Genomic DNA, 25,250 nt, shown 5'->3' with positions numbered 1-25,250 from the left:
TTGTTGGGGGGGGAAAGAAGGGCCTAGGGTGTTTGATTCAGCAGGATCTGTGTAGGTCCTCATCTGCCTTTGCAAAGTGAGAAAAGCAAGAAGCCACAGCATCAGGTGTTGGTGAGTACAATCCCAGCTCAGAGTTCCACGAAATGTTGTGCCAGCACACGTTAGCAGAGCAATTCGCAATGCAAATGAACAATAGAGCCCCATCCATGAAGCAGCTGCTAACTGCATAAAACTGTTACCAGGATTAACAGTGCCAGAGGCTGGAATGTAATCAAACTTGAACAGGTGAAATTGTTACACAGCTGAGAGGGACTGTTCTCTGGGAAAAGTGTGTCTGTTTTTCCACTGTTTTGGTGACTGGCTTGTGTGTGGCTTGATGTACTTCATTTTTAAATGTCGATAGTAGATATTTAGGTTCTTTAGTACCACTCTTTACAATGTTGTTGCTTTTCTCTCAGCTAACTGAAAAAAGTCATGTGAATTTGTCCTTTCAAAAAAGGAACCTGCTAAATCTCCCTTGTTGGGAGGGAACTTCCTTCTCAGGGGATTAATTTTAAACTGTTGCTGACATCTTTCTTGCCATTAAGGATTTCTCTGAGTGTTTTCAGGGGGATAGTTAAACTCTCACATGTAATATCCAAGGATTTTGCTTGCCAGAAGTTTTTTAGCTTTATACAACCATTGACATGAGTAGATTTTACGTGAAAATATCTTTTCCTTTTATGTGATAAAAGTCCAGCACCCTTGAAAGTTCTTTTTCACTTTCCCCAGTAATGCCGTAAGAAAGAGCAAAAGAAAACAGAGGGACATAAAGCAAAAGCAAAGATAACAGTTGAGCATTTCAGATTGTTGTCCTGAATGACAGAATAAAAAGATCATGGACAAGTGGGGAAGACAGATTCTCGAGCTGATGTGCTGGAGGATACGTGTTGAACTGTCATCAACAGCAGTAGCTGATGTGTGCGCTCATCCGCTGGTATGGAAAGGAGAGGATTCCTCTTGGATTGCAAATCACGCAATGAACGTGTGATTGCTACAGATCTTTTTGAATGAATAATTCACTGGTATACTGTAATTTAGCCCACTGAGATGTGATTGCAGCTGTTCCCCTACTGTATGTGTGTTTTGATTAAGTGGAGTGTATCTTAAACCCCACAAGTGTATAAATAGCCCCTGTATGGGATATGCAAACACTGCATACATGCACACCTAACAAGAGCAGTCTAAAGAAACATTTTGTTTTGGGGATGATTACTGGGATGTATATTTTCATATACAATTTATCTTTTTAAAAATCTGTGTAGAACACTCCCCTTTCCTTTTTTGTCCATCTATGAAATCTTCTTAACTATGGTGCTATATAAATGCTTTTAGCCAACATTGTAGGAGCAGGGCGTCTCTGTTAATGAGTTTATCATTCCAAGACCTTTACAATATAAGAAATTACTTCTTTTATGCCTGTTTTACAGGAAGGAAACTGAAATGCAGAAACAAAAGTTACTTTTTCCATGGTTATACAGAACATTTGAAAGAACTAAGAATTGAGTATCCAGAGTCCTTTCATGATGCTTTACCCACAAACTATTCTCTTGTCCTCTGCTCCTCACAATTCCTTTTCCCCAGAGAGGCAGGGAAATTTTAGTAGTTTTGAAAATGCTTGTGGGTTCCATTTGAATGGCAAGCAATTTGTGATTTTGAAAATCACCTTGTATTACTTTACATGTCATTCAATCCTTGTGTTCTTATGCTTCTTCTCTTATAACAAACTTGTTTTATACTCAGAATATATTTGTCCATATAAAAACATTTGCATGAACTCAAAATGTACATGGAAACAGCAATGATGATTCTTGAGGTTTAGGCAGCTGTTGCAAGCACTTTGTGTCTGTAACCAATGTGTGACATACACAGAAACATAAGTGAGTGTCTTTGGGGACCACTTAGGAATAAAATCAAGAAACTAGTTCTTGTTAAAATTAGGAATAATACTGTTCCTGTACATAATGGATGGTATGGGTGGATTTAAGAACTGTAACTGAGGATGGTATTGGGCTTATCTGTCTTCAAAGTGTGAATAAGAAAGCAGCTTTCAAGGTATTTCCTCTTTTGGCCTTGTCTGTAGGAAAAAATTTCCACTTGGTGGTAATGGGTTTGAATGTCAGATAAAATCTGAACTCATGCTGAAGTTAACTATTTTGCTTATCTGAATCAGTTTATTCACGTCTATATATGTGAAAAAAAATTACATTTTACTCCAACTAATTTCTTAAGTCCACTGTTAGCAACTAGTAATTTTCCAAGTGCAGACCAAAAATGGAGGGAGTTGCAAGAAAAAAAAAGAGGACCACTTCTGTTGACTAGAGTCAGAAAATTTTTTAGGGCTTGGTCAAAAGCTCATTGACGTCAGTAGAAAGTCTCTCATTAACATCACTGTGCTTGGCTTTTGGGGCGTATGATGGCCCAGATTGTAATCTCAGTTAAATCCGATTCTGTTAGGGAATTTATTCACTAGTATAACACATTCAAGCTGCTCAAAACTGTTTGCACTAAAAGTTTTCTTAACTAAAGGTAATCTTTTTGCCAAAACGAAGTAGTCTGTGAAAAACAAATAACATTCTTTACTTCATAACTTATGTGTTGCTTTATTCAAATATTGTTGAGATCATTTTTAGCAATTTATGTTCTATTTATGAAAAGACACATTTTTTTTTCTGAAATGTTGGGGTTTATTAAACCAGAGACACCAAAAATTACTCAGGAAAAAAAAATCATAAAATTGTAATGCTAATCACTAAAACCAGTATATGTGTCACTTTCATACCCTATAAAATGAAACCAATTTAAAAATTATTAAAACCAAGTCTGTAACTCAGATCACAGGATGGTCCAGTGACTTTTTAGAAATAATATTCATTAAACACCTGGAATACAAAAACGTAAGGAAATAGGATGATGGAAAAAGAAAAAAAACCTCTGGAGAATCTGATCAAAATAAAAACTGTTCATGTTTGCAGCATTATGGTATGCAGTCTACGTACTCTGCAGCAAGCTTTGTTCAGAGACATTGACCTAGGTTTTGAAAGGTATAGATGGCATATGTTAGCAGAGGAAAAAAAAGAGTTTCAGTGATGTGTATAGAAGGGTAGGGTATAAAAGAGACATAAAAAGGGAAAGGAAAATATGCAGAGAACATTGCTTTTTGTTGGAGGAGGCGTGGAGGAGAAGGCTCTCACATTAATGAAGGCAGGTCTGAAGATGCTAAAACCAGTTTTGGTTTCTATTAAAATTAATGAGTAGACCTCTGTGGACTCTCACATGAGGAGGATTGTGTGTATGTTCCAGGAAGTCACAGAGTTTTGCCATTGTGCCGCCAATGAAAGTCATTAGGGCCACCTTTGTGAAAAACATCTCTACAAGAAATGAAGGTATGAGATGGAAGAGGAGAATATAGAAGGAGAAAGAGAAAACAAAACAATTGCTTCATCCTTTATAGATGGGAGAACTACTTGAACTGCGAGTTAAAATAAGTCATATGGTGAAGGGCATTTAATATTTACTATTCAATTTCTTACAACAACTAGCCATCAAGGCTTTAAGTACTTTATAAAGTCAGGAAATTAATGGTCCGTGTAAAAATTGGAGATTTTTTTTTTGAAAGAAAGCTGTAAAAGAACAAACAATTAAAGGTAATCAATACCATTGTTATTAGGAAACCTATGAGTACAACACTTCTCAATTAGGGAAAAACTGTATTTTATGTTTCTCTCTTGCAAGCTGATCTTTGTTCACTTCAGCCTGTAATCTTGGTTTGTGCTTTATGGATAGGCTTTGTTCTGGGTGTTTTTGAAGCTTTGCATGCCTTTTTAAAGGTTTCAACAGAAGAACAAACAGCAATGAACTCAAAGAACAAAGGATTATTCTTTCTTCCCCTCTTTATTTTTTTCTTCTTTAAGAAAAGAAAGAAATGTTTCATCTCAGTTTTCTCCCCTTTCAGGAAGTTGATGGCAATAAAGTGATGTCTTCATTTGCCCCGCACAACTCATCTACCTCACCCTTGAAGGCAGAAGAAGGTGGGCGCCAGAGTGGAGAATCATTGTCCAGCACAGCCCTGGGAACCCCTGAAAGGCGCAAAGGGAGCCTAGCGGATGTTGTAGACACCCTTAAGCAAAGAAAAATGGAAGAGCTCATCAAAAATGAGCCAGAAGGTAAGGCCTGGGAAACTGGCCAAAGTTTTCTGTTTTGTTTTCTTTTCTCCAGTTTCTTTGGATGTGTATACTTCTTAATCTTCCCATTTTCTGCTCCATTTTCTTTTTCTTGCTAGCAAAACTGAAGTAAGGAACTCATAGTTTTTGTCTGCATTAGAGATGGACTTCAGCAGTACCCCATCATAGCTAACATTTTTAGCTTTTCCCAAATGAGAGCCTTTGTCTGACATAACGGTCTTTTTGTCACAGTTGCAATAGACACAGCAACCTTCTCAACATGGGTACAATGAGCACTGTAATTTTAACAGCCTGGGGGTCATTTACACCACTACTCTCCCCCCCCCCCCACCATTTCTACAGCAAAAAGCAGTGTTATCAGCGTTGTCAATGTTTTTGTGAAATTATCTAGTAGGTATGTCATTATTTGAAAGGTAAGAAGTTAAATTTGGAATTAATGAAAGTTTTTGTCTGGAGCATGTCCTATCATGTCATCTTGTATTTATCTGTAGTGCAGGTACTATACAAACAGACACAGTACAGGCTTTAACTGCATTGTGTCTGGCCAGCAAGTTTCAACCTTGGCATATAGGTTTTATCTCTGGAGAATCAGGTTCTTTTTGAGAATGTATGTCCAGTCGATGACGATGCCACTTGTGCTATGTGGGCTGAGACTAAGACCGAACATCTTACCTCTCAGAAGCCACAGAACAGCTTTCCCTTAAGTAAGATTTTCAGTTCCTGCCTATATGGGGCAGAGTCAAACCCCTGACTGGAAGATGAAGTTCTCGCTACATTCTCCATAGGTATCCAGCATGCAAATTTACAGCCAGATTTCCAGGGGACTGTGAACCAGTTGATATTGTGTAAACATACTGAGCTTTATTCCCTAATGCACAGTAATAAGACTTCATTTTCATTTACACCTGCCTATCTTGTTGGAGAAACCTATTTCAAATATTTAAAAGCATGCCCCTCAGAGTCTATCTCAGTGTTGAAGCATGAATTGACAACGCCTACGACAACCTACATACTGGAATGAAAATACGGATGCAAACATAGCCACACTGTCACATACATGAGCATGACAGGATTGTAAATTAGTCTTCTCTTTTTGAGTGGAGCACACAGTAATGGTCTTCTGGGAAACAAATTATTTGTCTAAGCATTTTTTGGAATATTACATATAATCATAGCATTTTATTTTGCGTTTGCGTTGACTTAATGGTCAGTGCCATGACCTGCCTTGTGCCTTTGAATGGAAAAGATCTTTCCTGTGTATGGTATGGGGTAGGGGGGAAGGAGACCAGACTTTTCTGTAAGAGAGAGGAAAGAACGGGGGATTCTGGGCAATGTATAAATACTTCGTTGGGTATGAGGTTGTACAAGCTACACAGACTCCATTAAGGAAAGGCCACAGACAGACATGAGAATGGTTACAGAGCCTGCGTATTATCTCAGCTCTACTAAAATGAAAATATACAGTACAAACAAAAGATCTACAGCTTTGTGAAGAGATGGGGAGAGAAAGGAGGGGGAGCGACTGAATGTTGGGCTTTGCAAATGCATGCAACAGAAAATCTTTTCTTCCCTCTAGCCATTGTTCTATTGTCTTTCAAAGGCCATTAAAATGAACAGCAGGTTGTGATGAAAATTTCATTAAGCCCTAGTTAAATCATTATGAGGGTGCCATATTCATGTCTTTGCTTACTCCCCATCCAGGAAAAAATGAATAGGAAGGGGTTGGTTTTTTTTTTCCCTTTCTCCTTAAAAGCGAACTAACAAAAGTTCAGAAGTTAGAAGAGAATGGGAAATGGGACATGAAACAAAAGGAGGCCAGAGAGGTGAGCTGGCTAGGAAGAAAATTAGACTTGCATAAGAGCATTGAAAGGTGGTGAGGGACAAATACATCATTTTGACAAGTCTCCCTCCCCCTTCCCTTCAGCAAACATGATTGTTTTTAGAGTGGCTAATTAAAAAATATATATTTCTGGGTGCAGATGGCAAGACTGTTCTTAGAGATCCTCCACAAATGAGTCTCTTTCCCTAAAAGAAGTATGTATTACTGCAAGTACAATGTCTTCTCTGTTTGAACTCCAGCAGAAAATCTACTTATTGTCATGTCTTCTTCATGTAGTGCTAAAGTTGTCAGTCATCACTGGTTGATAGTCAGGTAATTAGCATATTAGTGAATTTCTCCATGAATAAGATAAGTTACAAGTGGGAATCTTTGGTAGTACATGTAGGTAACAATTCAAGAATGCATGATCACTGTGTATTTCAGTAATAATTTTTAGTCTTGCTAGTTTCTGGAGCTTTGTAGGAGAAGACTAAGCATCTTGGTTAAGCTTTGCTGCATCATGTCAACAACAATAATATAATGCTTTATTTCTCTTTGGGAAGAAAGGGAAACATTTGCACCAGTAGCTGAGGTTTAATTAAATCAATTTCCTGTGAATCTTTCGAAGACCAGATATGAGCCAGAGTCCCATTTCTCTGTGTACTCAAAAGTTTATATATTATTTAACTTGTTCAATGGGCTATATTTGCTCTGTTTTTATTGTTTGAAATTGTCTTCTGAATTACTGTGGGAAATGTGCTTTTGAAGCATTATTTCAAATGGCCTGTTTCTCCGAAACTGGAAAAAAGAGAAGGGCTGGACAGACAACTTCAGGTCTCGATCCAAACCTCGTATCAGTCAGGAAAAGGACCTCTTTCTTAAATGGGTTTGAGGAGAAGTGAGATATTCTAAAAAGGTCTGACTGTTTTTAAGAAACTTTATTGATATAAGGTAAATGGTTTTCTTATGTTTGTTAGCAAGTAAGAGTTAATAGTAAATTTGTCAGTAAAGAACAAGGATGTTTAGAGTGTTGTGAAACATACTGCTGAGAGTACGTGATTGCACACATGTATGTATGCATACATGTAAGCCCATACATATTCCCACACATGAGCTGACAAGGGAAGCATCACTGTTCATATAAATGGTTCCCGTGTTGATTGGTTGTATATATGCCCCTGGTTAATATCCCCTGCAGGAAGCCATGCTACCTACTCATTCCTAAGAACTTTTCAAAAGGTTGTCACTTCTTTTTCCTGCTTGCATATGTGTATAGTTTTGGTTGTTGTAGGGATTTATACTTAGTTCTAAAGCCCCATGCTCTTTTTTTTTTTCACGTTAAACTTGCCATTTCACTCTTGCTGTATGAAAGTATGTGACTGACAATGAGTCATGCTGACACAGAGACATGGAGTGTTTCAGTGAATCTAAAACTTGTGGAATTTTACTCATTGCTAATACAGTGCTCATTTTTCTTCTTTCAAATTCTGCAGAAAATCCTTATATGCAGCTTTAGTATTAGGCCCCCAAAGGCATAAACCTATTACTGAAGTCACACAATGTTATTTTACATGAAACATTCTGTCCTTTCTAACTTGAACTTCAGAAGAGGAGTCAGTCCCCTTTTATTCCTGGTATACAATAATGAAGATAATAGAGTGGGTTTGGAAAAGCCTTATATACTGTGACAGACCTCAAGCCCTTGCCCTGAGGGTTGTCTGCCGACCATGGGATTCCTTTTGCAGCTAAAATCATTAGGCGAATAAGATACAGGCATGTTTTTCTTCTGTTTTCTTCAGGCATCAGAGGATGGCAGAGACTCTCTGTCTGTCTGTTCTCTTCATTTGTAGGAATGAAATGGAAATCTCTTTGAAGTCACTGAGCTTGACACAAGTTCATGAAAGCAAAGACCAAAGCAGCCACTTAGCTTTTTCTTGCACTATTAATGAGATTGGATTGCTGTATTTTAATTTGTGGCCTGTGCTTGTGGAAATTTAAATCTCTGAAATCTGTGTAGCCTTTCCTCTAAATGTATGACTTGGCTTCTGGAAAAAAAAAATAGGCAAACAAGTAAATTTTCTCCTATTTTTAGAATAAGCCAGAGTACTCACCGGCTCTGGACATCTCCTCACTTTTAATTAAGAATCAGTCTTCTTTTTCCGTTTTGGCAGTACATGTTTGTAACAGGTTATGTATCTATGTGTTTATCTTTAAAACTTATTCTGAGGCCAGATCTATGTTACCGTGCAGAATTTGTATGAATTCTTGATAAAAGGGATCATATGGACATCTACCTGACCACAGAGACTGCACATATGAGCGTGTGCGTGTGTGGGCACACTCATTCATCTGCATGGCTCATTCTTCTATAATAAGGACCTCTGAAACACAATGCAGTTTGGCTGTTTAAATGAATACTCTTAAGTTTATATAAATACGTGTACACGGATACACGCATATATATAGTGCATGTATTAGATATATATATTTAGACATAAATATATACAAACACACACACACGAGAAGTGTGTATATATAGTGTTTAAGGTTGTTCCTACCCCAAAATTTCAGTCTACTAGTCCTTAGGACATCTGAGCAGGAACAATTAATCTCAAGTGTTTAGTAAGCAGGTAATATATATGTTTGCAGGGCTTTAAGAGGCAACGTGAATGCTAGAGCCTCATGTATTATAGTATGCTGCAATACTATAAGTAATTACTTTGTCGGAAGGAAAGGGATGACAAAAGCCTCTCGGGCATGATTTTTGTCTTCTGAACATCCCCCAAAGGCTATTTGTGTTTGATGTTTAAGTTTACATTATAAATCAGAACACCTGTTCTAGTAGTAATTTAAATGGCTGTTGTTTAGGCAGTTCTGTAGTCTATAAAAGTGAACCATATTGAATTCAGGTTCTCTAGTTGAAATAAGATCCCAGAATATCTCCTAATATTATCAAACTTTTAATCAACATATCTTGTAAAGAAATCAAGAGGTCTTCCTCTTCTTAAGCCATAAATTCCAAAGCAGACCATTAATGGGCACAAGAAGGGAGGCCTCTGAAATGCAGACTTTTGTTTTTAAATCACATCACAGAATCAACCAGGTTGGAAGAGACCTCAGGGATCATCAAGTCCAACCGTTGCCCTGACACCACCCTGTCAACTAGACCATGGCACTAAGTGCCATGTCCAGTCTTTTCTTAAACACATCCAGAGATGGTGACTCCACCACCTCCCTGGGCAGCCCATTCCAATGTCTAATAACCCTTTCTGTAAAGGAGTTCTTCCTAATGTCCAACCTGAACCTCCCCTGGCGAAGCTTGAGGCTGCGTCCTCTTGTCCTATCGCTAGTTGCCCAGGAGAAGAGGCCAACTCCCACTTCACTACAACCTCCCTTCAGGTAGTTGTAGACTGCACATCTGATGATATGGGAAGAAATAAAGTGAACAGATTTGGGAAAAGCCTAAGGATACTCTGATTGGTTGAATTTCTTTTATTGGGTTTTTCATTGTCCCTTTGACAAAGTACGTGTTGAAGAGGCTTTGTAAAGCTGCTCTACTGAAGGACAAACAAGGATACTTTGCAGTTGAGTACTTTTAAGTTTTGTTCGTGCACTCCTGCTGCTGTGGAAGGATGCTTCAAGTGCATTGTGGTTCCATGTTCATCTATGCAGTCTGTCACCAGAAAATGTGTCTTTTCTTGTGGAGCAACTCAGCATCAAACTGCCATGCACTTCTTTCAAAGACCCTGCCATATGGAAATGTGCATTCATATACTACTGATAAAAATAATTTAAAAAAAGGTAAAAGATGAAGTTCATTAAATAGGCCTATGGGAAGAGAAGGCACTTTTAAATGCTGTGGTGACTTAAACCTTTATTAGCAAGTGCTTTAACTCTATAACAGAGGTAGCCTGTTTTGAAGCCCTGCCAGCTCTTACTTGCTCAAAGTGAAGTTTATTCGTCACCTTCAGTTTTTAAGTATTTTTCCTTCCTAATAGTTTAGCCCGATAGTCACAGTTTATTTCAATGGATGTTTTCAAAATTTGCTTAGATTCCCTTCCAAGTCTCTCTTGCTTACATCCTCAAAGGTTTGTAGCTTTTGGATTTTTCTTTTCTCTTTTGATAAAGGCATCTGAGGTGCTGATACAGCATCTTGAATATAGAAGAAAGCATTATAGTCAAGTGAGATTCAGGAGACTTGTGCTTTTGGAGAGAAGATGCAGTCCCTCTCCCCCTCCCTGTTTTAGAATGAAAGTCTTCTCTGATGGATCTCCATAATTAAAATTTCCTTCCAATGTACATTCATTCCATAATATTGGACAAGCAGCAGCCAAAGCAAAACGCTTGATCTCTCACTTCCCATCTTTTACAGTGCAGCATATGTGGTTCATCAAGACCACAATAATTATTTGGGCACCTGTCTGCCCCTAATTCCCCAGGTAACCAGACTCTTCAATAGCCATGATTAATTTCAATACAGGTTTTCAAAACTTGCTGCCACTCTTAACCCCAGATCATTTTGATGTGCCTATTGCCCCCAACGTATTCCAGCTAGATGAGTCTGCAGTCTGCCTTCATTTTTTTCTTTTTTTAAAAAAAATTTTTTTTTTTTTTTTTTTATTTCCCCCTCCCCCAGAAAACCCATTAGCTTTCTGAGCTTCATTTCAGTCCTTGGATCACTGCTGGAGAAACCTCTGACCCAGAGTGGTAATATACAAAAATACACGAGGGAGCATGCCAGCTCTTTCTGTATGCTTATGTGCCACAGCTTTTGGGGATGTCATTTATTCAAGAGTGAAGAGCGAGCCACCTGTTTCTCAGGCCTCTTGTCCCTCATATTAAAGGTTCAAGCCCTTGCTGAATAGTAACATCTTAATCTGGGCAACATACACAACATTGAGCTGAAACCTATTTGTTGAGCTAGCGGAGTTCGTGGGATTTTTTTTTTCCCTCTCTCTTACCCCCTAGGCACTTGTCATGACCGTGCATATTAAAATTAATCAGACCTCCCAGGCTTGTGTGACTGTGTGGTTTAACGTGAAGAAGTGGATATCAAGCATTTGCCCTAATTAAATAGGCCTGCTTGGGTTTGTTCTAGTGGATACTTGGTCTTTTTTTTAATAAGAGCTGCTTATGGAGGAGGCACGGCCGGCTCTAGACTTAGTGGAGAGCTCACTTCAAAGTTTTCCCCACCACCTGCGCCCAGGGTGCTGAGACCTGAAGGGCTCCCCGTGTTCGTTCTTAACAGCACAATTTGCAGGAAGTAAGTGCAGGGGGAAGGGGAAAATACGGCCAAATGAGTGAGAAGCGCGATCAGGGAAGGAGAGGCGAGGAGCTGGGACGAGCATGTGGATTGGCTTTTTGAAGTTGATTAAGATGACCTATCATCCTGTCTGATTAGCTTTGGATCTCAGTCTGTGCCATGAGCTATTCACAAGGCTGTCTTGTGTCTTCTGTTTACCAGAAGCAAGGGAAAGCCTCTAGTACGGCAAGGAGCAACATTTGCAGCAGCTCCCACTTGCTTGTTTAGCTAATGAAGTAGCCTTGTAAAAACACTCTAAGTTTGAAGCTGTTGCTTTTATTAGTTACCTGTTTGTTTAACGATGATATTTTTAAAGTGGTTTGAATATTGCCGGTTTTACACAACTGTATACATCTCCTGAACTGTAAATAAGATATATTGGGAAGACAGGGATCCTTTCATCATCTTTTCTTCTCATACAGTTTAATTGTATTGTGGTTTCTGCATTGCCTCGGGAGAAAGCATACTGTATGTGTGTGATTTCTGTACTATAATGTATAAATTCAAAAAGCGCTCAAAACAGAGTAAAGGAGAGTTGGGGGGGGTGGACCCTAAAACCTGTGAAATAGTAATTAAGGAATGATACCATTTAGCAATTCAACAAGTAAATTTTAGCCAAAAATAGTAGAAAATTTGGAACGGTCAACATTTTTAGACAAAATGTTTCATTGGAAATGATATTTTTTGTTTTTAGATGTTTAAGATGATTAATCTGAAAGAGAAATGAAAACATTTCAATTAGGATTAAATAAAACATTTTGGGTCAGGTGGAAACAGCTTTTCCCCTGACTTGGTTTGGCAGCTGAAATGAAAAAATTCAAACTAGTCAAATGAGATGAGTTTCAAAACCTGGAGAGGTTTTGGGAGTGTTTTTATATCTAATGACCTGAGGAGGACAAATGAGCAGTTGTTATAAAGACACTTAAATGTATCTGAATATTACATGCCGTTGTTTTGAGGGTAAGCTGTAATATTTTAGTCAGAAAAGCTTTCAAAATTTGATTCCCTCCAAATGTGCAAATCTCTATGTCTTCTGAAGCCTCAGTCAGAAAAAGTTTTGCAGCACCTAGAGCATTTTATTTTGAAACAGATTTGGAAGTTTATCATACTTCATATGTTAGACATGCTTGGTATGTCTTTGTAGCAGAAACCTGTGAGTCTATTCTAGAGGGCCTAGAAATCTGCAGTCGTTACACCCCCAGAATTTGATTTGGCTTTCTATTAAAATTACTGCAATCCAGTAAGCAGGCAGAAAGCAGAGCTTTATTTATCTGTTTCCATAACAGTTCAAATTGCTGAAGTAAGACCCAGCAGGTAGGATGATACTCCATTGATTTAAAAATTTATTGCACGTCCATGCGCTAACTCGTTGCCATCTCTCTCTCTCTCTCTCTCAGTATTTTTATTATTCCTATTTTATTTTTCATTTCAAACCTTGGCACAGCCCAAATGTAACCATATTGACACTGCCAAGCATCTGTCTGGTGCTTGACAGCATCATAGAAACCCTTCCACTGTTTCATCTGGGTTGCTATTGGTTATTTAACAACACAATGCAAACGGTGCAGTGTGGGTGTATATGAAATGGAAAGAAAGGTTGAGGTGGGGGGAAGGAGCCCTGTACAAGTAAATACGTCTTTCATCATATCTTTTGTTTGGTCTGTTTGCTGTGTGCTATTCAGTAGTAAATAGAAGTTGTTTGATGGTTCTGCAAAAGGGTAAGAAACCTTTTCTTAAACTTTTGTTCTCCTTCGTTTGTCTCAGTCCAGAAAGTTTTCTGCTTTGTTCTTCTTGCCTTGCTTTGTTGTCACCTGTCTGTTGAAGAGTTTTTGTCCTTGCTGTTTAGCTGATGTGATGTAAGCTGTTACTTATGAAACGCTCCTTACTGAGCAGTGATCTTGTACAGGTGAAGTGGACATTTAGAGAGCTTATGAAAGGTTTACTGTGTCAGTCTTTAGGGCAACAGAGTTCTTTCAAGTTTGTGTTTTAATTTATTTATTCAGCCAGGGAATGAAAGTGAAAAGTGAAGGAAGAGAAAAATCAGTCTGTGCTTTCTGCTGAAGAATACCCTGTTAGCACTTGTGCAACTCGGTAAGGCTTTCTGAGATGTTTAGCCTTGATTTAATTCGTATTTAAGATCTCTCCTCCCAGCACATTAATATAATGTCAATGTAGAATGCATTGCATGGTGTAATTACTGAAGAGAGCAGTAGTTGGGAAAACAGACGGTAATTGAACACATGGCTGTTTATTACAACAGGACAGTGCTCCTACGCTGGTATTTAGGGCATTAATAGGGAAGAATTGATTTGTTGTTTTAAGATGAATTCAATCACTGTTGCTTAGGCCTTTGTTCAGGCCGAGTTATGCTTTGTTTGTGTTATGTGCCCAAGAGGTTTACACACCACAGCGTGGCATTAGTCATGCAGAGGGCTTGGGAGCAGAGAGCCATTTAAATGAACAAAGGACATTTTTCTTTTTGGCTCTGTTTATCTTCCTCTCTAGTTTTGTTACCCTCTAATCTATCTCCATCTCTCTCTCCCTCTTTCTCCCCCCTCTTTCCGCCCCAAACATTTTTGATCAATGCAGAGGTCCTCCCGCTTTCTTCCTTCCCCTTCTTCTTTATTCACCCTCCTGAAGACAAATGGAGCTCTGATTGACAGGTGGCAACACGGGGTTGTGGCACAGTGTTAAATAGGAGCGATTGCTCCCAAGTTCGTGCAAAGAAGAATTGGGATGGGGGGAACGTTCAACCTGGAGGAAAATGATTAATTTCAAAGCGAACAGAGAGGGAATGAGGTGTACCACTTCACGTCTCAACTCCGGTGTTTTTGAAAGAGGGAACGGGTGCACCTTTTGTGGCTCCTGCTGGTTTGCACTCTGGTTGGGCCCTGTGCAGCCACATCCTGGGGTTTAATGAGCCTTCTGCCGCCTTCTCCTTTTTACTGACACGAGTCAGAGGGAGGAAGGGAAAACCATGAGTGAAGCTGGATTCCTGGTCTCCCCGTTGTGAGCAGTATGGTTTATATTTTAGGCTCATTGTGCTTGAGAGGAATCTCGTCTTGATTTATTTCTGAGCGTGGGAGAGTTAATAGACACTTCAGAACGATGTGGGCCAAATTCTGCTCTTGGGTGTAAGTTCACAACTCCCGCTGAATACGCAAGAGCTTTAAGAAGGCAACATTTGACCCAATACAGGATTTGTAAAGAACCCAACATGAATTGGTTTTTTATCCCTATACAGACAGAGATTAGGCCTGTTCCCAGAAAGAGCATTATTGTAGAGAACTGAAAGGTAACAACAACAACAAGGTCTGTGCAGTCATTAATTGCCAGAAACTTATATTTCCTAGATGGTGAGATACTTGTATCTAAGTAATGTAGTGCATGATGAATTAGCACCCAGACTTGCCTTTTGGAGGTGTAGAAAGTACCAGCTGATACAGCACAAGGAAGGAGAGCCACAGATGTGTGACACGGAGAGCCAGATTCTTCCTATTAGGGAAAAATAGCAATTTAGGACACACATTCATACACTGCAATGTGCAGGGAAGGATATGAAACCTCAGTTGTTCATCTGAGCCTTTTAGCCATGATTAATTACATTATTGAGTCTCTGAATAAATAATAAAAGCACAGGAGATGACAGCTGGAAGAGGATCTGAAGTCCAACAGTGTCTTCATCCATGCCCACAATCATAGGCAATTGGTTGTGTATGGGACATGCTACTTGGCCATTACTCATAGATCTTTTCTAAATACCTAGAAAGTGTAGTTGCAAAGGCCCAGCGCATATGCCTAAGGGGAAATTTCCTTCCCAGTTCAAAAAAACTGCAAAACCAGTTATTGTATTGCTCTGCCAATAAGCAAGAATGATCATGGCTAAAGATTTATAGAGCCCTGAAGTTACAACTGGTGTCCAAGTGCTTTATCAGGAAGGAAAGCGTCTCTCCCGACTTGGAAGTAGTTATCCAAGTGTCCTGTTTTTCCAGTACAGTTTGGAATGTTCCATTAGTTTTGTACTGTAGATTAGCCCACACAATCTCAAGGTAAATAGTCTAGAGACAAAGATCGCATGGAAGAAGAAAGCCTCTCAGTTTTGTATGCATCCTTGATCTTTTTTTTGCTAAACCTTTTTTTTTTTTTCTTTTCAGTTTTGCCCACAACACATATTCCATTTCAGTAACTGAGTGTCTTATCTCCCACAGAGTCAGGCACCAGGGGGAAAAAAAAGGCAAAAAAAGTCAACAACTAAGCAGAAAAATGGTTTCAACTGTAGTCATTAGTGTGTATTCATTCAGATCCTGTAAGATCACTGTCTTGTTGCAAAGTCTTGTTGCACATTGATGTATTTTTGCTGGGATGTCTATACGCTAGACTTAAAGAAACATGTTTCCAAATGGTTCCTTTTCCTTGTATGTGAAATAAATATATGAAGATGAAACTAGAGGACAGCAGGCTTTCGCTAATGATTTTCAGCTGAAACAATTCTAGATTCCACACTGAGCTCATGTACAGCCTTGATCAGCAATACTGTTTAACTAAATATGGAGACATCTCACTGAAGATTATTTTATTTTAAGTCTTTTTTATGCATTTCCTCTTGCTGTGTCATCTAATTGATTCACAGCTCCTGTGAAGCTTTGGGGTATGGGACACAAATCCAGGCAAAATGCATTCTTCCTTTACAAGTTTGGCCAAGCCAATCCTATCTGAGTTCAGAGGAATTACGAAACTGTCATTAGGAATCATTCTGTAACTGATCATAAAATTATTAGATGAATAATATAGATGACGTAGGGGTTTAGGCTGTAAGCTGTTCTTTCTACTGAAAAAAAAAATGCAGTCCTTTTGAGACAATCATGTTATTACATTACCATTTTTACCAGTATTTTATTGCTAGACCAGTTACTGAATGGGGGGACACTGTACCCAGGGGATGTTACATGGTATTCATGACTCAATATTTTGAAGTAGCAGGGCCCACAGAAGGCAAAAAGACAATGTAATTAGAGGTGCTTTCTTCCATTGCCAGACTGCAAAATTTTCCCAGTTCTTCTAATGTAAACTCTTTTTGTTGGTTGTTGGTTTTGTCCTGGCCTTAGGCCTTAAATATAGTGTGGAGCAAACTGCCATTAAAGCTCTAGAGAGAGTTCAGCTGACAGTTCCATTTCATCCTTGATTTCTCACATGTTGTTGCTAACAATTGATCTGCTTATATTGGACATTGTAAATGCTGACCAGAAATCAGACTAAATCTACCAACCACCACACTCCTAAATATTTTCAGGAGCAAACGAGATGCAGTGTATGCCATGTTTTAACTCATCTGCTTCAGGTCTTTTAGTAGACAGGTCCGTGACATAAAGGCAGGTGAAAAAGCATCAAGAGAAGAAGAATGAAGATGCCCTCTGCATTTGCATGAACAGAGGCACCATTGTGGGAAAATGAAACGGGGAGATAATTTTTGTAAGCTTTTCTGTGTAACTCTTTAAGGGAGGTTAAAAGATGTGCTGTGGTATTCTTCAGACTTTCTTCCTTAGGATGCACCCTTGCAATCTGATTAATCTTGGGATAGTGAAAATACTAGTGGGGATTTGTTTGTTTGATTGATTTATTTTTTTTGCAAAATCTTGTTCCTACTAGAAGAGGGCATTGGGATTGTTGAGGCAATCCCAGGTAGCTTTCCTCCCAGACTGAATGCATTCCATAAAGCTGTCTAGCTTAATACTGGGTCTTAGTGTATTAATTCAAGGCTTTCAGTGATCTAGGACACGACATGTGCCAGGAGTAGGAACTAAAATTAGAGGCAGACTTTTGGCTGTGAGAGCTGCTCGAGGCTACTTGGGGTGAAAGAAGAGGGAAGAGGCCTGACGTCAGTCACAGCCCAAGGACTGCAAGATGTCCAAAGTGTCCCCTCAGATAAAAGTTTTTCTGCAACACACGCTGCAGTGAGTGACCCTTCCTTTTTTGTCTCATCCTACTCACTGATACAGCACTTGGTGGTTTGTTTCACACACCAACTCCTTGTCGAAAGTTCTCATAGTTCACTTGTTACAGCAAAGACCAGTTCTTGGGATACTGGGATTGTGGTTTTTTTTTTCCCGACTCTTAAGAGAGGAGTGAAAACTTTAATAGTAGCTAATCTTTGATAACATGCACCTAAAAAAAGTGAAAAGTTTGTCAAACAAAGTGGAATCCTTATGAAGGGCTCTTAAGTTTCTATTCATAGAAAACAGCTCTTGATGATGTAACCTAATAGTAAAAAAAAAGAGTAGGGGAAATAGGGCTGAGCGACAGGAAAATTGCTTCTTCCTCCTTCACTTCAGTGAATGTGTTTTTATTATGTAAGATTTTATGCTCTTGGCTGTATGCAAGAATGATTTCCCTGTAACTTTTTTTTATATATCATAATTCTGTTAAGGACTATGAATGAGGAATAATTAGGCATTATTGTTTGGTTATGTAGATTCTCTTGTGGTTCCTTCTTGTTTACTTAATTTAAACTGTCGATACTGTTCTTGCCATGTAGAAATAATGACTGTCTTACTTCATGAATATGAGATTACAGGGACTTTGTTTTAAATTGCTGTAACACTTGTTCCTCCTCTGTGATCATTTCAGGCTATCTGAAACATATTCTTTCTTTGTGAAAAGACAAAGAAACACAAGTTCACAGACATTTAGTCTTTACTAAAAGATCTTCAGTCTTTACCTTATCCTGGCTTGTCACTTTCTAATAAAGTCATAAGGCTGCACTTTGGCACTGGAGTGGGATTCGCATACACATAAGAGGCGGGGTCCTGGTTTAAATAAGATACGTAGAGGTCATTCTGCAATATGAGAATTTTGCCTTATATTCAAATATAGAAAGATTTGTAAGTTTTTATTGTTAGGGAAAAAACCTTCTCCTCTGAAATCTGTACTGTGAATCTAAACTCTGATATTTTGCTCCTATTCATGTACAGAACTTTCTTTGATGACTGTTGGAGTTCTGATCTCACAGGGAGAGGAGAATATTGGAGTTGAGATTTCTTGAACAGAGCTTAGGGGATAATATTGTGTTTAGTTTGTTTCACTAGATGCAAGCTAATCAGAGAATAATTAACAGTCAAAATGCCAAGGTCCTTATTCATGTAAAGGATCTGGTATTGAAGTCCTCAATAAAGTAACACTCACATTGAATTCAATGAGACTTTAAACTGAACAAATGTTTCAGGATTTGTCCCCAGCTATTTTCTCCTGTCAGTTTTTAATGAGCATCCCATAAAAGTGTTTAACAATTGTACTGACTTTGATTTTTTCAAGGTTTTGGAGAAAACTGCCTTCTCAGGTTGTGAAAAAAATGTTGAAACAAAAAAAGCACATTTTTCCATCCTGATGTCTAACATACTGTAAGCAGATTCAAAGACTGTCTCATCTCATGCTTGCTGATAGGCTGTATGTTGAGGACTTTATAATGAGTATTGTATAGAAATTGCTAGGAGGAAGAATTACAGGTGATAAAGGTATTTTAGGCCTCATCTTAAGTTCTAGAAGTTGAGATAAAATTTAGATAGAGAGGTAGCTATAGGTGCCAGTACTTTGTTTGTTTGTTTTATAAATGAAAGGAAAAGAAAAAAATGCCACTGCTAAGATCACCATACAGAGCCTGGTGTTTAAATGCCATGATTTTGTGTCAGAAGAAGCAGCTAGTGTATCTGGATTCATCCTTTCCCGTGCTCTCCTCAGTTGTCACTGAGAGCTCCCAGGCTGAGACAGATGGCTTCTGGTTTAGTTGTGTGCGTGGGAGACAGGAACTTCCACATGTGATTTTTTACCATTTGGTAGTAATTAGTTTGTTGTATAAATTAACATTAACTGAACCATTCTTCAGGCATTGTTTGTAATTATCTTCTTTGAGCCTCTGAGTTGTGTAAAGAAATAAAAAGCGGGGAAGAAACTGCTTCTTATTTTGTACAGGGAAAGGACTCTATCATTAAGCAGAACAGAGCAGCAATTACCATCTCATGCCCAGTAGACTGAAAACTTTGAAAAAACCCTGTAAAAAGCAAGATTTTTTTTCTGTAAATATTAATGGAAGTTAATGATTTAGAAGTGCAGATAGATTTTATCACATTTGTAAGAATGAAGTACGAATATAAACAATGGTGATCATGCCTCCCTGACATCATCGTCATTATTACTGCTACTACAACTACCACTGCTGCTGCTTCATTTAGTGTGTGTTTGTGAGGAGTAGAGGGTTTCTTTATTTCTTAAAATATGTGTTCTCTCAATTTTATTCCACTTTTTTTCCTCATCTTTGAAATATTTCCTTTTTTTTTTTTTTGTGGCAGAGAGTAAGGATCTTGTGTCTGCGTATCGGGCAGTGAGCTGTCGTTAGTGCTGGTCTTCTCTGGGGACTTCTGTCACTTCCAGCGACCAGCCAAATTGGAATTGTCAGGAGAGCAGCCTCTCGCATGTTCCTTGGCACTTCTGTTTCCAGACTTGGCCAGAATCCAGACATGCAGAGGTGGATGTGAAAAATAACAGGGAAAATGCCCTCTGGTATTAGCCCAATATTTTAGTAACATATTGGGATCTCTAGGTTTGTCTGCTGGAAAAGTTCAATGCCTCAGCGCGTAAGAAAAGTTTATATTTCTTTAGACTGAAGTTCTTCCCTTTCCTACCCAGGAATAGGTGAGAACTGGTGTCAGTGTCCATCTTTCAGTATAGCTCTCCTGCCCTGGATACAAAGCTGGCAAGATGGGCAACGCAGTTCTGTGCAGTAAATCCTCTCGCGCATAGGCTAGGTTGCAGTAATAAAACTCGGGTGCAGTCCATCACAAGGCACTCCACAGCTTCATTAAAATTAATTTAGTATCCAAAGTGTACCCTCTAGAGAAACGTGCATGTGACTTGAGTTTTAAAGTGTCTTGGCATTTTCTTGTGGAACAAAATGAAGACAAGTTTAGACGCAAACTTGAACTTGCTAAGTAGATCGGTGCTGATTGTGGTTTTACTTAAATTCATTGCATACAGGGTCAACTCTTGAGAGGTGTGTTTGGGTCTTCTTTGTTCCTGTCAGAATTGCCATTAATATTTACATTTGTCCAGGTAAATAGTTTTACCTGGACAATAAATGCTAAAAGAGGACTTGAGATTCTGAAGTGAGTAAATATAGATGCAACTTAGTTAAGAATTGTTCTGTTTTTCTTGGCACGGTGAATTAGCCTATATGAAGTTCGTGCTGTTTGGGGAAGAGGAAGGTGGGAGGGAGCATGTGGGAGCTTTAGTGGCTGGAAATGCAAAGAGAATATGAGCTGAATACGCTGAAACTTGCGGCGAAGAGAAAGCTAACATGGATGGTTTTCTTTCTCTTTTTCTTTTTGGCAAGGGTTAATGCTGTAAACGCGAATATCTGTGATTATCTGACTTTTGATATCAATGAATCAAACATTTTCTGAACCATTCTATTGAACACTTTTTTTTCTTTTTTTCAACTATGAAAACTGAAGGTGCCAACCATGCTTTGATATTGATGTGGCAGCGCGGTAGATAGGCTTGCATTTAGCTGAAGTGAGCACGCGAGCTTTTCAGTTCACCTTCGTCCTGCTGAAGGGCTGTGGAACAAGAAGGAAGAGCTGAACGCAGCCTTTTGTTGTATGAAGTATACAGCTGTAACATCATCCTACCAACTGTAGGGCTATATTTTTCATCCCTGGAGGAATACAAGGAGGAAAGATTGGTCCTGTGACTAAAAGCACAGAGCAGAGTCAGAAATACAATTTCTTCTGGTTTTTGTTTTGTGGGGTTTTTTTCCCCAGATTTTCCACATGAACTTCATTCTGTGTGTGCAAGTTTTGCTTTTGTAAAGCATGGTTGATAACGGTAACTGTACTTCTTCACAGTGGTGAAATTTAATTACTGCTTGGGAGATGCAGTCTGACAGTGGTCCTACTTACAAGAAAGTACTAGACATAGGTCTGAGGAAACAAGCTAGCTGGAAGTATGTGTCTGTTACAAGTCAGCCCGATTTGTCTGCCTAACCAGAAAGGAGACTGCAGGTTGAGTTTGGAAGCCTTTGGCCTGAATTCAGTAGCTTCCTCACAGGCAGAACTCGCTTTTGCCTCTATGGGATTTCTGCAAGTGGAGCAGCTGCAGAGTTGGGCCCGTAGGGTTGTTGTGCAACATGAAGTTGGCACTGTAGCTTTGTGCGGTAGTTATACTACTAGGAAAAGATTTGGTTTCCATACCTCCTCCTAGATTCTCCTTTCCTGGACCAGACAATTCCCCTTGTTGAATCTCTTTGTGCTCTTACCTGGAGTGAGGGCTGTGCCGGGACATCAAGCTGTGGTCCTCCAGGCTTGCAGTCCTCATGGCACAGGACGCCACGCACACCTCAAACATGCCGGAGTAGAGGATCATAACCGTAGAGGCAAACATAAAATCATCCCCTCATTGCCCACCATGTAAAAAATTTCTTGCTGTTTCACACCCTTTTACTCACATGCCTTGTAGAATTTATTTATTTATTTATTTTATGGACATGCAAGTTACAAGCTTTGGCATGGCAAGAAGGTGAGGAATTTTTTGTTTTGTTTTTAGTGTGGGGAAGAGGCGGGTGGGAGGGAACGTGTGGGAGCTTGAGTGACTCGGAGCTCAAAGAGAATGCATTAATTAACCCAGGAGGATCGCTGGGATGCGGGAGTGAGAAACTGCAGCTTTAAAATCCGGTGATCTTTATCCATTGTTGCATTTGGGTCAAAGACCTTGGATAAGAGAAGGGGGAAGAAGGGTGAGCAGGAGGGTGGGCACAATGGGAACCAGATGTTTCAAGCTGATGGGGGTTGGCCTCTCTGTTATTGTGTGACAAGCCACCGATCTCCCCCGCACGCCCAGCCTTCAAAAGTATGTCATTCTTTTCTGAAGTCCTTCTGTCCTCCGCAGAGGGAGGGGGAGAGAAAAGGAGGGGGAGGCACACACGTGCACGCACATACGTACGTGCATACATACATGCACGCACACATGCACACACAGACAGCCCTGGCTCTGCTTTTTTCCTCTGGCCTACCTTGTCGAATGGCCCTGGAAGACTAAACAGGTGTTATCTACTTTTGATTTCAGTGCATTTAAATTAATCCTGTCAGCTCAGCTGTTAAAACAACTGTCATCTCCAGCTGTTAGTAATTTTCGACTGGGCACTTTTACAGGTTGCCAAGTTCTGAGCCTGCATTGTGAATCTCTCGCTCCCTTTCTCTCAAAGCGCTATAGTAACAATTTGTATTTTTTTTAAAGGGGACTTGCATTGCACTGTTTTTATATCGAACCCTGTTTATTATATATTGAAATAATAATATCACAAAACCCGACATCATCATGCCAGACTTTGGAATAAAGAGCTAAACCATGTGTGGAGTGCAGTGCATATCAATCTTCTGTGGGTTTGTTGCAGCCTCTCTGTGCATTTTAAATTTGAATGAGATGAATCAACCTGAGGAGGGGGGAAGAGGGGGGCTCTAAATTTTTATTGCCAAAAATAAAGCCTCCTTTTTAGAAGCACTGGTCTCTTTTTTTTTTTCCCTTTTGCCTCAATGTGCATTTAGTTTTCATAGCTAGTATTAACAGGAGGTACCTTGTAATGAAAATATTTAAAATACCTTTCAATTGTTAGATTAATGACGTACACATGGTAGCCTTACGAATTGTAGGGGAAAAGAATAAATTGGATACATGTTATTGATTTCAGTAGACACTCTCTAATGTGACTTATTCCTGTGTGGTCAGGATCTATAGTCCATTACCGGTGCTTCAGAGTCAGAGAGCACTTGTGGATTACACAGATCTGAATCCTGTCAAGGAAGGCTTTCTGTGCCTTTAAGGTTTCCACTCATTGCAGTTGTCTGGCCAGATTTTCAGCTGGTATAGAACTGAGGCTGCTCCCTTGACTTACGATGCAAGCCATCCTTAAAACACTGGAAAGGATTATTCAAGCATTCTTTTGCAAGTTCCTAGGAAAAGGTTGTACTTAAAAAGTGGCTATAGGTAATCTTTTTCTTAGCAGACCACAGATGATTTCAAGTGTCAAGTAGCCAAATAAAAGGGATCCTTTAAAAAATAATGCTTTGTATTGTCTCTCTCCTACATAAATAAGGGCACCGTTTCTATAGCTTATAGTAAAATAAAGACTTTGAATTTCAAACCTCATTTCTTAAGATCTTCATTATCTTTTAGTTTTGAATTTCTTCAAGAAAATTCTCTTAAAATAGGAAATACTTCCCACATAATACCAGTATAATTCTTTTCCTTTCACTCTTCATTCTTATGCTTAGATGAAGAATTTTATTATTTAACAAAAGAAAAGAAGCCAAAAACTTTAGTAATTATATGAAAGATAAAAAGGAAATGTCAGATGCTGAAGTACCATCTATTTCAGCAGGGCAGGTGCTGATCTCATTTTCACCTTTAAAATGTATCACTGCTTTTTTGGCATGTTCAGCCTGTAATTCAGAATTGCAGCTATCTGAGCAGCATCCTAAATTCCAGTACAGTTGTGGCTGTTTTTGAAGGCCCCCACATTAATGTCTTCCTAGAGAAGTTTTGAATTCTTTATGAAATAACTGCATTCATATGCATCAGTCTTTGGGTGAGCCATCATTATTATCTTTCTTCTCAAACAGTACTGCCATTTAAGTAGGAGATGAACAACTTCCTCAAATTTCCCATCCCTTACTAAACAACTGTAGTATTTTTCAGTTAAATGTGAAATGATTACTGAAGGTCCCATTTAGTATTAAAGTCTGGAATACCAGTTATGAAGTATGCATCTGTGCACAGGAGGCTGTGGATATGTAAGACCAAATTACATACATACATACACACAACTATTGCTACTAGCATTAGCAGGAGCTGTGGTGCTTGTCTTGAATTCTGCTGTCTCTCTCATACTGCATGGATAAATACTAGAGCTACAGTGGTATACCGGACACATTTTAGTAGAGAGTTTAACATAATTTCCTTAATGTAAGAATTTAATCAACAGTATATTAATCTAAAATTCTGATTTCACAGAAGCTGCTACTGAGCAGGAATGTCGTTAGATCAAAGCAGGTACTTCCTATAAAATACTGCTTTTTTTTGAAGAACAAACTAAAGTGATTGAAAATTCAAATAAAGAAGAGAGACGCTATGGTGGAAACCTTTTTCTACCCAAAATCCAAGCATTTTGTTTTAGGGAGGTTAAAGAGTTCAGACTCCGATGCAGTTTCATTTGGTCATTTATAGTGTATGTGATACTTCATTGTTTAAAACTGCATCAAGCCCTGCTGGAAGATTCATTGTCAAATGTTCCTGCTTACAAGGATTTATCAATATAGGTTTAGTTTCTGCTTTGTAAGATGCCCCTAGTTGTTTGAAAAACAACTGAACTTTGAAGGCAGACGTGGTTATGGTTCCTGAGGTGGACTGCTGCTTCCTTACTCCTTCCATCTCCACATCTCGTCCCCACCACCTTTCACGCCAGAACTGATGTTTGGCTGATGGCTTCTGCAACAAGCTGTCACCATCTCATTGGTGCCGAATACTGTTAAAGGTACGGCATTTCTTAAAATTAGATGGTGGTTAACTTAATGCTGCAAAGGCTAATTTACGTATATTTTTCTTGTTATCTTTTCTCTTTTGCAAGTTCCTTTCCTTGCAGACACATAACTTGAATCTCCTCTGGCATGACACCAATGTAAAAGACAAGTAATTCCAGTGACATCAGTGAAATTATCTATGTGTAAAATTGAAGTGAGTGAGACTGAATCAGAGCCCAATATCCTCAACATACAAAATGTGCGTCTACTTTGCTTACTCAAATTAAAAGGTAGTTCCAAACCTTTGAGGGTTTTGTGCAACTTGAAAGGTTCCATTAATCTTATCT

The 25,250-nt window shown here is 38.9% G+C and overlaps 1 protein-coding gene across 5 annotated transcripts in view; it reads left to right on the top strand.

Moving 5' to 3' along the window:
* The window catches only part of SOX5 (SRY-box transcription factor 5), a 488,455-nt gene that overhangs the window by 259,393 nt on the left and 203,812 nt on the right, over window positions 1-25,250 (top strand). For all 5 annotated transcript variants that reach the window (XM_068401092.1, XM_068401094.1, XM_068401093.1 and 2 more), the window contains one exon: window positions 3,995-4,205. In XM_068401092.1, the coding sequence (XP_068257193.1) occupies window positions 3,995-4,205 (211 nt within the window). The remainder of the gene's footprint in view (window positions 1-3,994; window positions 4,206-25,250) is intronic.

This window comes from Nyctibius grandis, chromosome 5 (genome assembly GCF_013368605.1).
Source record: "Nyctibius grandis isolate bNycGra1 chromosome 5, bNycGra1.pri, whole genome shotgun sequence".
NCBI lineage: Eukaryota > Metazoa > Chordata > Aves > Nyctibiiformes > Nyctibiidae > Nyctibius > Nyctibius grandis.
This window is presented reverse-complemented; position numbering and strand designations above follow the sequence as displayed.